Genomic DNA, 13,533 nt, shown 5'->3' with positions numbered 1-13,533 from the left:
TGAGGGGCGAGACGTAGGCGTACCCGTGGAGCCAAATCCGACTGCAGGCACGACGAGTTTGGCGACCGCCGCAGCATGACAGATGCGACGGCTCAACGGCGAGTGCTCTGCTCAACGGCCAAAAACCGCTTGGAACAGGAGCTCGGACTCGGACACGAACATGGACACCGCGTGGAACAGGAGCTCGGACTCGGACACGAACACGGACACCGCGTGGAACAGGAGCTCGGACTCGGACACGGACACTCTGAACCATGTAATCCCGTTTGCCTTGGTAATATATATTTCTCCTGCAATCCCGTTTGCCTTGGTAATATATATTTCTCCTGCAATCTTCGGTTCGGCAGTCTCTTTATAAATTTCGTGGTTCCATCTCTCATGCTCAACAGCAGTCTCTAGCGATCTCTCTACAATTTTACTAGATTTCTTTGTTACATCAAGATGTTGGAATACCAAAACATCGTTGGAGGACGGCTGCAGCTGAAGGGTAAAGCGCTGGACGTGAAGGATGGTGGAGTAAAGAAAAAGAAGAAGAAATACCAACGTGAGGAGTCGTCTCAGACTGAATCTGATAAGAATGGAGACGAAAAGAACCCACATTCTGACTATGACCATCTCACACGAGCAGAGCGCCGCTACATGGAACAGAAGCAGAAGATCGACATGAAGAAGATGGCCAAAGTCGCAAACAAGTCGTACAAGGACCGCATGCAGGACTTCAACCAATACCTGGCTAACCTCAGCGAGCACTATGACATCCCCAAAGTTGGTCCTGGCTAACCTGGCTGTGTTACGCACAAACAATTGTATGCTGTGTGGGTCTATCTACTTTTCTGTTAGCATATTATGTATCGTTTTACATATATTGTAAAACGACTTGTTGCCACCAGTAGATAATATTTATTATCAAAAGCTTGTTCCATGTATTCTGATCACGTGTTTAAGCTTTTTTTGTTGCTCCTTTTAGTTGCATTCATTTTATTCAAAATGTGATCCGCTTTTGATATTTCTAGGGAACTTATTTTCTTTCAATATAGTGGCAGAGCTTAACAACAGATTATGTCCAAATTTTTCCAAGTCAACATGGCCTTCAATTTAGGAAGTGGGAAATAAGGGTGGGATCATTTGATTCCATGTTTGGATAATTGAATTGAAGATAGGGATAGATAAATAAAGACTACACTCATCTCATGCCCCCTCCTTTTGTCTCAACCCATTTTTATTTCCCTATCCAATCCCCATCCAAACGTTCACATACAAATTATCCACTAGGCTAGAGTACTTAAAAAGTAGAAAGTACAACTTCTGATGCAACAAGAAGTTGGCTGAATTGAGGCCCACCTGAAGCATTCAGAACCAAATCGAATTGATTGATGTTTGATGCAAAGAACTATATTGAGTTTGTATATATTATTTCCATTTTCTCTGAATCGGAACAAGCGCTCATGGACTTGAGAACCAGTTGGAAATCCTTGCCCACCTAGCCTAACTTGGCTAAACTGTCGAGCCGACATCGCTAATTGGGCGTGATAAGCAGTAATACATCATAATTTGGCGATGTCAGTGCTGATGTCCTCATGCAGAACAAGCAACAAATCGACACAAAATCCTTTTGTCGCCTGGCATTATCTCCTATGGAATGGCCCGTGCCTCTTTTTCGAGCAAGTGCATAGAGAAACACAATACTAATAACATGTTAAAGCATGAAATATAAATAGAATATTAGAAAAGAACTAGTGTTTTTTTATTAATCTAGAGACGTAACACATACACAAGGTAAAACGATGTAGTAAAATGATGCCTTGTGAAAGGGAATTAGGCTTACACCTATTTCCTAATTGATTTTGGTGGTTGAATTGCCCAACACAAATAATTGGACTAACTAGTTTGCTCTAGTCTATAAGTTCTACAGGTGCCAAAGGTTCACAATAAGCCAATAAAAAGACCAAAAAAGGGTTCAAACAAAGAGAGCAAAAGACATCCTAGAAGGCACCCTGGTCTGGCGCACCGGATAGTGTCCGGTGCACCAGGGTACTCGACGCTGAACTCCTCACCTTCGGGAAAATCAGAGGGCGCTCCGCTATAATTCACCGGACTGTCCGGTGCGACATCGGAGCAATGGCTACTTCGCGCGCAACGGTCGTCTGCAACCGCATTCAATGCGCTACAGTGCGCGCCAGAGTCAGAGCACGCGCAGTTGGCGCACCGGACAGTCTACAGGACCTGTCCGGTGCACCACCGAACAGCCCAGAGGCTCCACAAGTCAGAGCTCCAACGGTTGAACCCCAACGGCTGGCTGACGTGGCTGGCGCACCGGACAGTGTCCGGTGGCGCACCGGACTGTCCGGTGCGCCATGCGACAGCAGTCTTCCAACGACCATTTTTGGTGGTTGGGGCTATAAATACCCCACCCACCCCACATTCAATGGCATCCAAGTTTCTACACTTCTACACCTTACAAGAGCTATAGCATTCAATACAAGACACACCAAAGAGATCAAATCCTCTCCCAACTCCACACAAAGCTTTAGTGATTAAAGAGAGAGATTTGTTGTGTTCATTTGAGCTCTTGCGCTTGGATTGCTTCTTTTCTTTCTCATTCTTTTGTGATCAAACTCAATTGTAACCGAGGCAAGAGACACCAATCGTGTGGTGGTCCTTGTGGGGGCTTTGTGTCCCGTTTGATTGAGAAGAGAAGCTCACTCGGTCAAGGTGACCGTTTGAGAGAGGGAAAGGGTTGAAAGAGACCCGGTCTTAGTGACCACCTCAACGGGGAGTAGGTTTGCAAGAACCGAACCTCGATAAAACAAATCATCGTGTCTCGCTCTTTGTGAGAGCACCTAGAGGGGGGGTGAATAGGTGATCCTGTAAAAACTTGAAACTTAATCCACAAAACTTGATTAGGAGTTAGCACAATTAAGCCAAGTGGCTAGAGAGGAGAGCTTGCACAACACGATAACCACAAAGAGATCAACACAGAGATGGCACATTGGTTTATCCCGTGGTTCGGCCAAGTCCAACACTTGCTTACTCCACGTTGTGGCGTCCCAACGGACGAGAGTTGCAATCAACCCCTTTCAAGCGGTCCAAAGACCCACTTGAATACCACGGTGTTATGCTTTCACTTTACTATATCCCACTTGCGAGCAATCTCCACAACTTGGAGCCTCTCGCCCTTGCACTTTGATATTCACAAAGAAGCACTGAGTAAGAGAGGGATGAGCAACGCACACAAGACACGAAATCAGAGTACCAACACGCACACAAGTCACAACAAGAGCTCACAAGACAACCCGACGAGTTCACAACTCAAATGGAGCTCTAGTTGCTATCACAAAGAATCAAAAGCGCGGAATCGAAGTCTTGGTGCTTAGGAATGCTTAGAGAATGCTTGGTGTGCTCCTCCATGCGCCTAGGGGTCCCTTTTATAGCCCCAAGGCAGCTAGGAGCCGTTGAGTGCATTTCAAGAAGGCAATTCTTGCCTTTTGTCGCCTGGCGCACCGGACAGTCCGGTGCACCACCGGACACTGTCCGGTGCGGATCTCTTTCCTTATTTGGCGAAGCCGACCGTTGCAGTCTTGGAGCCGTTGGCGCACCGGACACTGTCCGGTGCACACCGGACAGTCTGGTGCCCCATCCGATCGTTGGCACTTGCCACGCGTCGCGCGCGGATTCCGCGGCCGACCGTTGGCCCGGCTGACTGTTGGCTCACCGGACAGTCCGGTGCACCACCGGACAATCCGGTGATTTATAGCCGCACGTCGCCGACGATTTCCCGAGAGCAGCAAGTTCGCCTGAGTCAGGCTGGCGCACCGGACACTGTCCGGTGCACCCAGACTGAGTTGACTTCGGCTGAACAAAGCCATCTTTAATTCCAACTTGATTTTTCCTGTTTCCAGCACTTAGATATAATACATTAGTCTCCAAAACAATATACTAAGTCTTAGAAACATACCTTTATACTTGATTTATACTTTGTCCACCATTTAACACTTAGGCACTTGTGTTGGACACTAAATCACCAAAATACTTAGAAATGGCCCAAGGGCACATTTCCCTTTCAATCTCCCCCTTTTTGGTGATTTATGCCAACACAACACAAAGCAAGTAGAACAAGTGCAAAATCAATTCAAATAAGAACTCAAGATTGTTTTGATTCAAATTTGGCATATATGGATCATTCTTTGCCACCACGTGGTTTGTTTTTGCAAATCAAATTCAATTTCCTATCTCTAAGTCAAACACACTTGTTGAGACATAAAGAGAGTTGTTCCAAGAGAAATTGATCAAAGATTTCAAAAACTCCCCCTTTTTCCCATAATCAACCATTCTCCCCACAAGAGGCCAACTTTTGACAAAAGAGACAATAAGAGTTTTTTGACAAATCAAAAGCTCTATTCTACTATTTTCAAAATTCTCAAGTGGTAGCTGATCCATTTCTTGCTTTGGCCTTATTTTCTCCCCCTTTGGCATCAAGCACCAAAACGGGATCAATTTTGGCCCTTTAACCCCATCGCCTCACCAAAATCTTCAACTAAGAGTAAAAAGGCAATAAGAGCACAAAGATGAACTTGGAATTAGTTACTCTTTCATCGGAGTGCAGTGGAAGTCTTGCATGGTCCAAGTCCACCTTTTCCCTTTCAAACCTCCTTTGAGACTAAATTAAGCAAACTCAAGCACACAGTTAGTCTCAAAGGGTCAAGTTGTAGCACATCTCCCCCTAAATATGTGCATCACTTGCAAACGAACTTGTGAGGTCCGGGGAGTGCTTGTACAACTTGAGCACCATAAATAAACAACGAAATGCATTAAGGAACATGATCAAGGCATAAAACACATGTATGCTATAAATCAATCCAGGTTCCGCGAATCTAAGACATTTAGCTCACTACGCAACTTGCAAAAGGTCGACTCATCTAGAGGCTTGGTAAAGATATTGGCTAGCTGGTTCTCGGTGCTAACATGAAACACTTCGATATCTCCCTTTTGCTGGTGGTCTCTCAAAAAGTGATGCCGGCTGTCAATGTGCTTTGTGCGGCTGTGTTCAACAGGATTATCCGCCATGCGGATAGCACTCTCATTATCACATAGGAGTGGGACTTTGCTCAGATTGTAGCCAATGTCCCGGAGGGTTTGCCTCATCCAAAGTAGTTGCGCGCAACACTGTCCTGCGGCAACATACTCGGCCTCAGCGGTGGATAGGGCAACAGAAGTTTGTTTCTTAAAGCTCCACGACACCAGGGACCTTCCTAAGAATTGGCACGTCCCCGATGTACTCTTCCTATCGACCTTACATCCAGTATAGTCGGAGTCTGAGTATCCAATTAAGTCAAAGGTAGACCCCTTTGGATACCAGATCCCGAAGCAAGGCATAGCGACTAAATATCTAAGAATTCGCTCCACAGCCACTAAGTGACACTCCCTGGGATCGGATTGAAATCTAGCACACATGCATACACTAAGCATAATATCTGGTCTACTAGCACATAAATAAAGTAAAGACCCTATCGTAGACCGGTATGCCTTTTGATCAACGGACTTACCTCCTTTGTTGAGGTCGGTGTGTCTGTCGGTTCCCATTGGAGTCTTTGCGGGCTTGGCGTCCTTCATCCCAAACCGCTTGATCAAGTCTTGCGTGTACTTCGTTTGGGAGATGAAGGTGCCATCCTTGAGTTGCTTCACTTGGAACCCCAAGGAAATAGCTTAATTCGCCCATCATCGACATCTCAAACTTTTGAGTCAGCACACTGCTAAACTCTTCACAAGACTTTTGGTTAGTAGAACCAAATATTATGTCATCGACATAAATTTGGCACACAAAAAGATCACCATCACAAGTCTTAGTAAAAAGAGTTGGATTGGATCGGCTTTCCCAACCTTGAAATCATTAGCAATTAAAAAGTCTCTACGACATTCATACCATGCTCTTGGGGCTTGCTTAAGTCCATAGAGCGCCTTAGAGAGCTGACACACGTGGTCGAGGTACCGTTCATCCTCAAAGCCAGGGGGTTGCTCCACGTACACCTCCTCCTTGATTGGCCCGTTGAGGAAAGCGCTCTTCACATCCATTTGGAACAACCTGAAAGAATGGTGAGTAGCATAGGCTAACAATATGCGAATTGACTCTAGCCTAGCCACAAGAGCAAAAGTCTCCTCAAAGTCCAAACCTGCGACTTGGGCATAACCTTTTGCCACAAGTCGTGCCTTGTTCCTTGTCACCACCCCGTGCTCGTCTTGTTTGTTGCGGAACACCCACTTGGTTCCCACAACATTTTGCTTGGGACGAGGCACCAGTGTCCAAACTTCATTCCTTTTGAAGTTGTTGAGCTTCTCTTGCATGGCCAACACCCAGTCCGGATCTAGCAAGGCCTCTCCTACCCTGAAGGGCTCAATAGAAGAGACAAAGGAGTAATGCTCACAAAAATTAACTAATCTAGAACGAGTAGTTACTCCCTTGCTTATGTCACCCAATATTTGGTCGACAGGATGATTCCTTTGAATCGTCGCTCGAACTTGGGTTGGAGGTGCCGGTTGCGCTTCTTCCTCTATCACATGAACATCTTGTGCTCCCCCTTGATCACATGCCTCTTCTTGATGAACCTGTTCATCGTCTTGAGTTGGGGGATGCACCATTGTTGAGGAAGAAGGTTGATCTTGCTCCTTTTGTTCCAGTGGCCTCACATCTCCAATCGCCATGGTGCGCATTGCGGCCGTTGGAATGTCTTCTTCATCTACATCATCAAGATCAACAACTTGCTCTCTTGGAGAGCCATTAGTCTCATCAAATACAACGTCGCTAGAGACTTCAACCAAACCCGATGATTTGTTGAAGACCCTATACGCCTTTGTATTTGAGTCATAACCTAACAAAAACCCTTCTACCGCTTTGGGAGCAAATTTGGAATTTCTACCCTTCTTCACTAGAATGTAGCATTTACTCCCAAAAACTCGGAAATACGAAACATTGGGTTTGTTACCGGTTAGAAGCTCATATGAAGTCTTCCTGAGGAGGCGATGAAGGTACACTCGGTTTATGGCGTGGCAAGCCATGTTCACGGCTTCCGACCAAAACCGCTCGGGTGTCTTGAATTCTGCAAGCATTGTCCTTGCCATATCTATGAGTGTCCTATTTTTCCTATCTACCACACCATTTTGCTGTGGTGTGCAAGGAGTGGAGAACTCGTGCTTGATTCCTTCCTCCTCAAGGTACTCCTCCACTTGAAGGTTCTTGAACTCGGACCCGTTGTCACTCCTTATCTTCTTCACCTTGAGCTCAAACTCATTTTGAGCTCTCCTTAGGAAGCGCTTGAGGGTCCCTTGGGTTTCAGATTTATCCTGCAAAAAGAATACCCAAGTGAAGCGGGAAAAATCATCAACTATAACAAGACCATACTTACTTCCTCCTATACTTAGATAGGCGACTGGTCCGAAGAGGTCCATATGAAGTAACTCCAGGGGTCTTGATGTTGTCATCACATTTTTGGCATGATGAGAGCTTCCCACCTGTTTCCCTGCTTGACAAGCTGCACAAGGTCTATCTTTTTCGAAAGTAACATTTGTTAGACCTATTACGTGTTCTCCCTTTAGAAGCTTGTGAAGGTTCTTCATCCCCACATGTGCTAAACGACGATGCCACAGCCAGCCCATGCTAGTCTTAGCAATTAAGCATGCATCTAGACCGGCCTCCTCTTTTGCAAAATCAACTAAATAAAGTTTGTCGTCTAGTACACCCTTAAAAGCTAATGAACCATCACTTCTTCTAAAGACAGACACATCTACATTTGTGAATAAACAGTTATATCCTATATTACAAAGTTGACTCACAGACAACAAGTTATATCCAAGCGACTCAACTAAGAACACATTAGAAATAGAGTGCTCGGATGAAATAGCAATCTTTCCTAACCCTTTCACCTTGCCTTGGTTCCATCTCTTCGGGCGATTAGTCCCTTTCTTGAAGAGAACGGCTCCGATACCAATTGAGAGCACCTAGAGGGGGGTGAATAGGTGATCCTGTAAAAACTTGAAACTTAATCCACAAAACTTGATTAGGAGTTAGCACAATTAAGCCAAGTGGCTAGAGAGGAGAGCTTGCACAACACGATAACCACAAAGAGATCAACACAGAGATGGCACAGTGGTTTATCCCGTGGTTCGGCCAAGTCCAACACTTGCCTACTCCACGTTGTGGCGTCCCAACGGACGAGGGTTGCAATCAACCCCTTTCAAGCGGTCCAAAGACCCACTTGAATACCATGGTGTTATGCTTTCACTTTACTATATCCCACTTGCGAGGAATCTCCACAACTTGGAGCCTCTCGCCCTTGCGCTTTGATGTTAACAAAGAAGCACTGAGTAAGAGAGAGATGAGCAACGCACACAAGACACGAAATCAGAGTACCAACACACACACAAGTCACAACAAGAGCTCACAAGACAACCCGACGAGTTCACAACTCAAATGGAGCTCTAGTTGCTATCACAAAGAATCAAAAGCGCGGAATCGAAGTCTTGGTGCTTAGGAATGCTTAGAGAATGATTGGTGTGCTCCTCCATGCGCCTAGGGGTCCCTTTTATAGCCCCAAGGCAGCTAGGAGCCGTTGAGAGCATTTCAAGAAGGCAATCCTTGCCTTCTGTCGCCTGGCGCACCGGACAGTCCGGTGCGGATCTCTTTCCTTATTTGGCGAAGCCGACCGTTGCAGTCTTGGAGCCGTTGGCGCACCGAACACTGTCTGGTGCACACCGGATAGTCCGGTGCCCCATCCGACCGTTGGCACTTGCCACGCGTCGCGCGCGGATTCCGCGGCCGACCGTTGGCCCGGCTGACTGTTGGCTCACCGGACAGTCCGGTGCACCACCGGACAGTCCGGTGATTTATAGCCGTACGTCGCCGACGATTTCCCGAGAGCAGCAAGTTCGCCTGAGTCAGCCTGGCGCACCGGACACTGTCCGGTGCACCACCGGACAGTCCGGTGCACCCAGATTGAGCTGACTTCGGCTGAACAAAGCCATATTTAATTCCAACTTGATTTTTCCTATTTCCAGCACTTAGACATAATACATTAGTCTCCAAAACAATATACTAAGTCTTAGAAACATACCTTTATACTTGATTTATACTTTGTCCACCATTTAACACCTAGGCACTTGTGTTGGACACTAAATCACCAAAATACTTAGAAATGGCCCAAGGGCACATTTCCCTTTCACTTTGTTTGTTCACGATTTGTTTTGCGCCCTCTCTCTCGGACTCGTTTATATTTCTAATGCTAACCCGACTTGTAGTTGTGCCTAAGTTTATAAATTTCAGATTCGCCCTATTCACCCCCTCTAGGCGACTTTCAATTGGTATCGGAGCCCGGTGCTTCATTAGAGCCTAACCGCTCGAAGTGATGTCGGGAGCATCCGCCAAGAGGGATCTCGGGACCGGCGACAAGTCCACAAGCTCGGGAAAAACACACTCAAGGGAGTCCGCCCACAAGCATAAGGAGGAACCATCGTCCTCCATCAAGTCCCATCGGATGGGTGACAAGAAGAAGAAGATGAGGAAAGTGGTCTACTACGAGACCGACTCTTCGTCACCCTCCACCTCCGGCTCGGAATCGGCCTCCACTACTTCAAAGCGCCATGAGCGCAAGAAGTATAGTAAGATGCCCCTTCGCTATCCTCGCATTTCTAGACGTACTCCATTACTCTCCATTCCATTAGGCAAACCACCTATGTTTGAAGGTGAAGATTATTCTATGTGGAGCGATAAAATGAGGCATCACCTAACCTCACTCCACAAAAGCATATGGGATATTGTTGAGTATGGAGTGCAGGTACCAAAGAAGGGAGACAAGGATTACGACTCGGAGGAGGTTGAACAAATCCAACACTTCAACTCCCAAGCCACAACTATACTCCTCGCCTCTCTAAGTCGAGAGGAGTATAATAAGGTGCAAGGGTTGAAAAGCGCAAAGGAGATTTGGGACGTGCTAAAGACCGCGCACGAAGGAGACGAGGTGACCAAGATCACCAAGCGGGAGACGATCGAGGGGGAGCTCGGTCGCTTCCGGCTTCGCTAAGGGGAGGAGCCACAAGACATGTACAACCGGCTCAAAACCTTGGTGAACCAAGTGCGCAACCTCGGGAGCAAAAAATGGGATGACCACGAAATGGTTAAGGTTATTCTTAGATCACTTATTTTCCTTAACCCTACTCAAGTTCAATTAATTCGTGGTAATCCTAGATATACACTAATGACTCTCGAGGAAGTAATAGGGAATTTTGTGAGTTTTGAATTGATGATCAAAGGCTCAAAGAAAATCGTCGAGCTAGATGGCCCCTCCACGTCCGAAGCACAACCGGTCGCATTCAAGGCGTCGGAGGAGAAGAAGGAGGAATCTACATCAAGTAGAACACCCATCGACGCCTCTAAACTCGACAATGAGGAAATGGCGCTCATCATCAAGAGCTTCCGCCAAATCCTCAAACAAAGGAGGGGGAAAGATTACAAGCCCCGCTCCAAGAAAGTTTGCTACAAGTGTGGTAAGCCCGGTCATTTCATTGCTAAATGTCCATTATCTAGTGATAGTGACAGGGGTGACGACAAGAAGGGAAAGAGGAGAGAAAAGAAGAGATACTACAAGAAGAAGGGAGGCGATGCCCATGTGTGTCGCGAGTGGGACTCCGAAGAGAGCTCCTCCGACTCCTCCTCCGACGAGGACGCCGCCAACATCGCCGTCACCAAGGGCCTCTTCTTCCCCAACGTCGGCCACAAGTGCCTCATGGCAAAGGACGGCAAAAGGAAGAAGGTAAAATCAAAATCCTCCACTAAATATGAAACCTCTAGTGATGAGGATAATTGTAGTGATGAGGAGGATAACTTGCGCTCCCTTTTTGCCAACCTAAACATGCAACAAAAAGAAAAATTAAATGAATTAATTAGTGCTATTCATGAGAAGGATGATCTCTTGGACTCCCAAGAGGACTTCCTTATTAAAGAAAACAAGAAGCATGTTAAGGTTAAGAATGCTTATGCTCTAGAATTAGAAAAATGTGAAAAATTATCTAGTGAGCTAAGCACTTGCCATGATACTATTGTCAACCTTAGAAATGAAAATGCTAAACTTATTGCTAAGGTTGATTCTAATGTTTGTGATGATTCGATTTCCAATCTTAGAAATGATAATGCTAATTTGCTTGCTAAGATTGAAAAATTGAATGATTCTCTTGCTAGCCTTAAGATTGAAAATGAAAAATTGATTGCTAAGGCTAAAGAATTAGATGTTTGCAATGCTTCCATTTCCGATCTTAGAAATAACAATGATATTTTACGTGCTAAGATTGTTGAACTAAATTCTTGCAAACCCTCTACATCTACCATTGAGCATGTCACTATTTGCACTAGATGTAGAGATATTAACATTGATGCTATTCATGATCATATGGCTTTAATTAAACAACAAAATGATCATATAGCAAAATTAGATGCTAAAATTGCCGAGCATGACTTAGAAAATGAAAAATTTAAATTTGCTAGAAGCATGCTCTATAGTGGGAACGCCCTGGCATCAAGGATGGCATTGGTTTCCAAAAGGGGGAAAATGTCAAACTTAATGTCCCTCCTAAAAGATTGTCCAACTTTGTTAAGGGCAAGGCTCCCATGCCTCAGGATAACGAGGGATACATTTTGTACCCTGCCGGTTATCCCGAGAGCAAAATTAGGAGAATTCATTCTAGGAAGTCTCACTCTGGCCCTAATCATGCTTTTATGTATAAGGGTGAGACATCTAATTCTAGGCAATCAACCCATGCAAAATTGCCTAAGAAGAAAACTCCTAAGGCATCAAATGATTCTAACATTTCATTTAAAACCTTTGATGCTTCTTATGTTTTAACTAACAAATCCGGCAAGGTAGTTGCCAAATATGTTGGGGGCAAACACAAGGAATCAAAAAGTTGTGTTTGGGTACCCAAAGTTCTTGTATCTAATGTCAAAGGACCCAAAACCATTTGGGTACCTAAAGTCAAGAACTAAATTTGTTTTGTAGGTTTATACATCCGGGGGCTCAAGCTGGATCATCGACAGCGGGTGCACAAACCACATGACAGAGGAGAAAAACATGTTCTCCTCCTATGAGAAAAACCAAGATCCCCAACGATCGATCACATTCGGGGATGGAAATCAAGGTTTGGTCAAAGGATTGGGTAAAATTGCTATATCACCTGACCACTCCATTTCCAATGTTTTTCTTGTAGATTCCTTAGATTACAACTTGCTTTCAGTTTCACAATTATGTAAAATGGGTTACAACTGTCTTTTTACAGATACAGGTGTTACTGTCTTTAGAAGAAGTGATGATTCAGTAGCATTTAAGGGAGTGTTAGAGGGTCAGCTATACTTAGTAGATTTTGATAGAGCTGAACTTGACACTTGCTTAATTGCTAAGACTAACATGGGCTGGCTCTGGCATCGCCGACTAGCACATGTTGGAATGAAGAATCTTCACAAGCTTCTAAAGGGAGAACACATTCTGGGACTAACAGATGTTCATTTTGAGAAAGACAGGATTTGTAGCGCATGTCAAGCAGGGAAGCAAGTTGGTGTTCATCATCCACACAAGAACATCATGACGACTGACAGGCCACTCGAGCTCCTACACATGGACCTATTCGGCCCGATAGCTTACATAAGCATCGGCGGGAGTAAGTACTGTCTAGTTATTATGGATGATTATTCTCGCTTCACTTGGGTGTTCTTTTTGCAGGAAAAATTCCATACCCAAGAGACCTTAAAGGGATTCTTGAGACGGGCTCAAAACGAGTTCGGCTTAAGGATCAAGAAGATTAGAAGCGACAACGGGACGAAGTTCAAGAACTCTCAAATTGAAGGCTTCCTTGAGGATGAGGGCATCAAGCATGAGTTCTCTTCTCCCTACACACCACAACAAAATGGTGTAGTAGAGAGGAAGAATCGAACTCTTTTAGACATGGCAAGAACCATGCTTGATGAGTACAAGACTTCAGATCGGTTTTGGTCCGAGGCAGTCAACACCACCTGCTACGCCATCAACCGGTTGTATCTACACCGAATCCTAAAGAAGACATCATACGAACTCCTAACCGGTAAAAAGCCCAATGTTTCATATTTTAGAGTCTTTGGTAGCAAATGCTTTATTCTTGTTAAAAGAGGTAGAAAATCCAAATTTTCTCCTAAGACTGCAGAAGGCTTTTTACTAGGATATGATTCAAACACAAGGGCATATAGAGTCTTTAACAAGTCCTCTGGACTAGTTGAAGTTTCTTGTGACATTGTGTTTGATGAGACTAATGGCTCTCAAGTAGAGCAAGTTGATCTTGATGAGATAGGTGAAGAAGAGGCTCCGTGCGTCGCACTAAGGAACATGTCCATTGGGGATGTGTGTCCTAAGGAATCCGAAGAGCCAGCACAAGCACAAGATCAACCATCTTCCTCCACACAAGCATCTCCACCAACTCAAGATGAGGATAAGGCTCAAAATGATGAAGGAGAAAATCAAGAAGTTGAGC

At 45.1% G+C, this 13,533-nt stretch overlaps 1 protein-coding gene across 1 annotated transcript; it reads left to right on the top strand.

Annotated features, from left to right (window-relative positions):
• The first annotated feature begins 441 nt into the window (after nucleotides 1–441).
• LOC103654021 (protein FAM32A) lies at nucleotides 442–780 on the top strand. Its single transcript, XM_020551900.1, has one exon. It carries the CDS (start codon nucleotides 442–444, stop codon nucleotides 778–780), a length of 339 nt encoding a protein of 112 aa, XP_020407489.1.
• The last annotated feature ends 12,753 nt before the right edge of the window (nucleotides 781–13,533 follow it).

The sequence above is a fragment of the Zea mays genome, chromosome 4, assembly GCF_902167145.1.
Source record: "Zea mays cultivar B73 chromosome 4, Zm-B73-REFERENCE-NAM-5.0, whole genome shotgun sequence".
Lineage (NCBI taxonomy): Eukaryota > Viridiplantae > Streptophyta > Magnoliopsida > Poales > Poaceae > Zea > Zea mays.
Note: the sequence above shows the minus strand (reverse complement) of the source record. Positions and strands in the feature narration are given on the sequence as shown.

What these genes read in the sequence shown, in the direction of transcription:
- LOC103654021 (XM_020551900.1), top strand. Translation starts at nt 442, where the DNA reads ATGTTGGAATACCAAAACATCGTTGGAGGACGGCTGCAGCTGAAGGGT.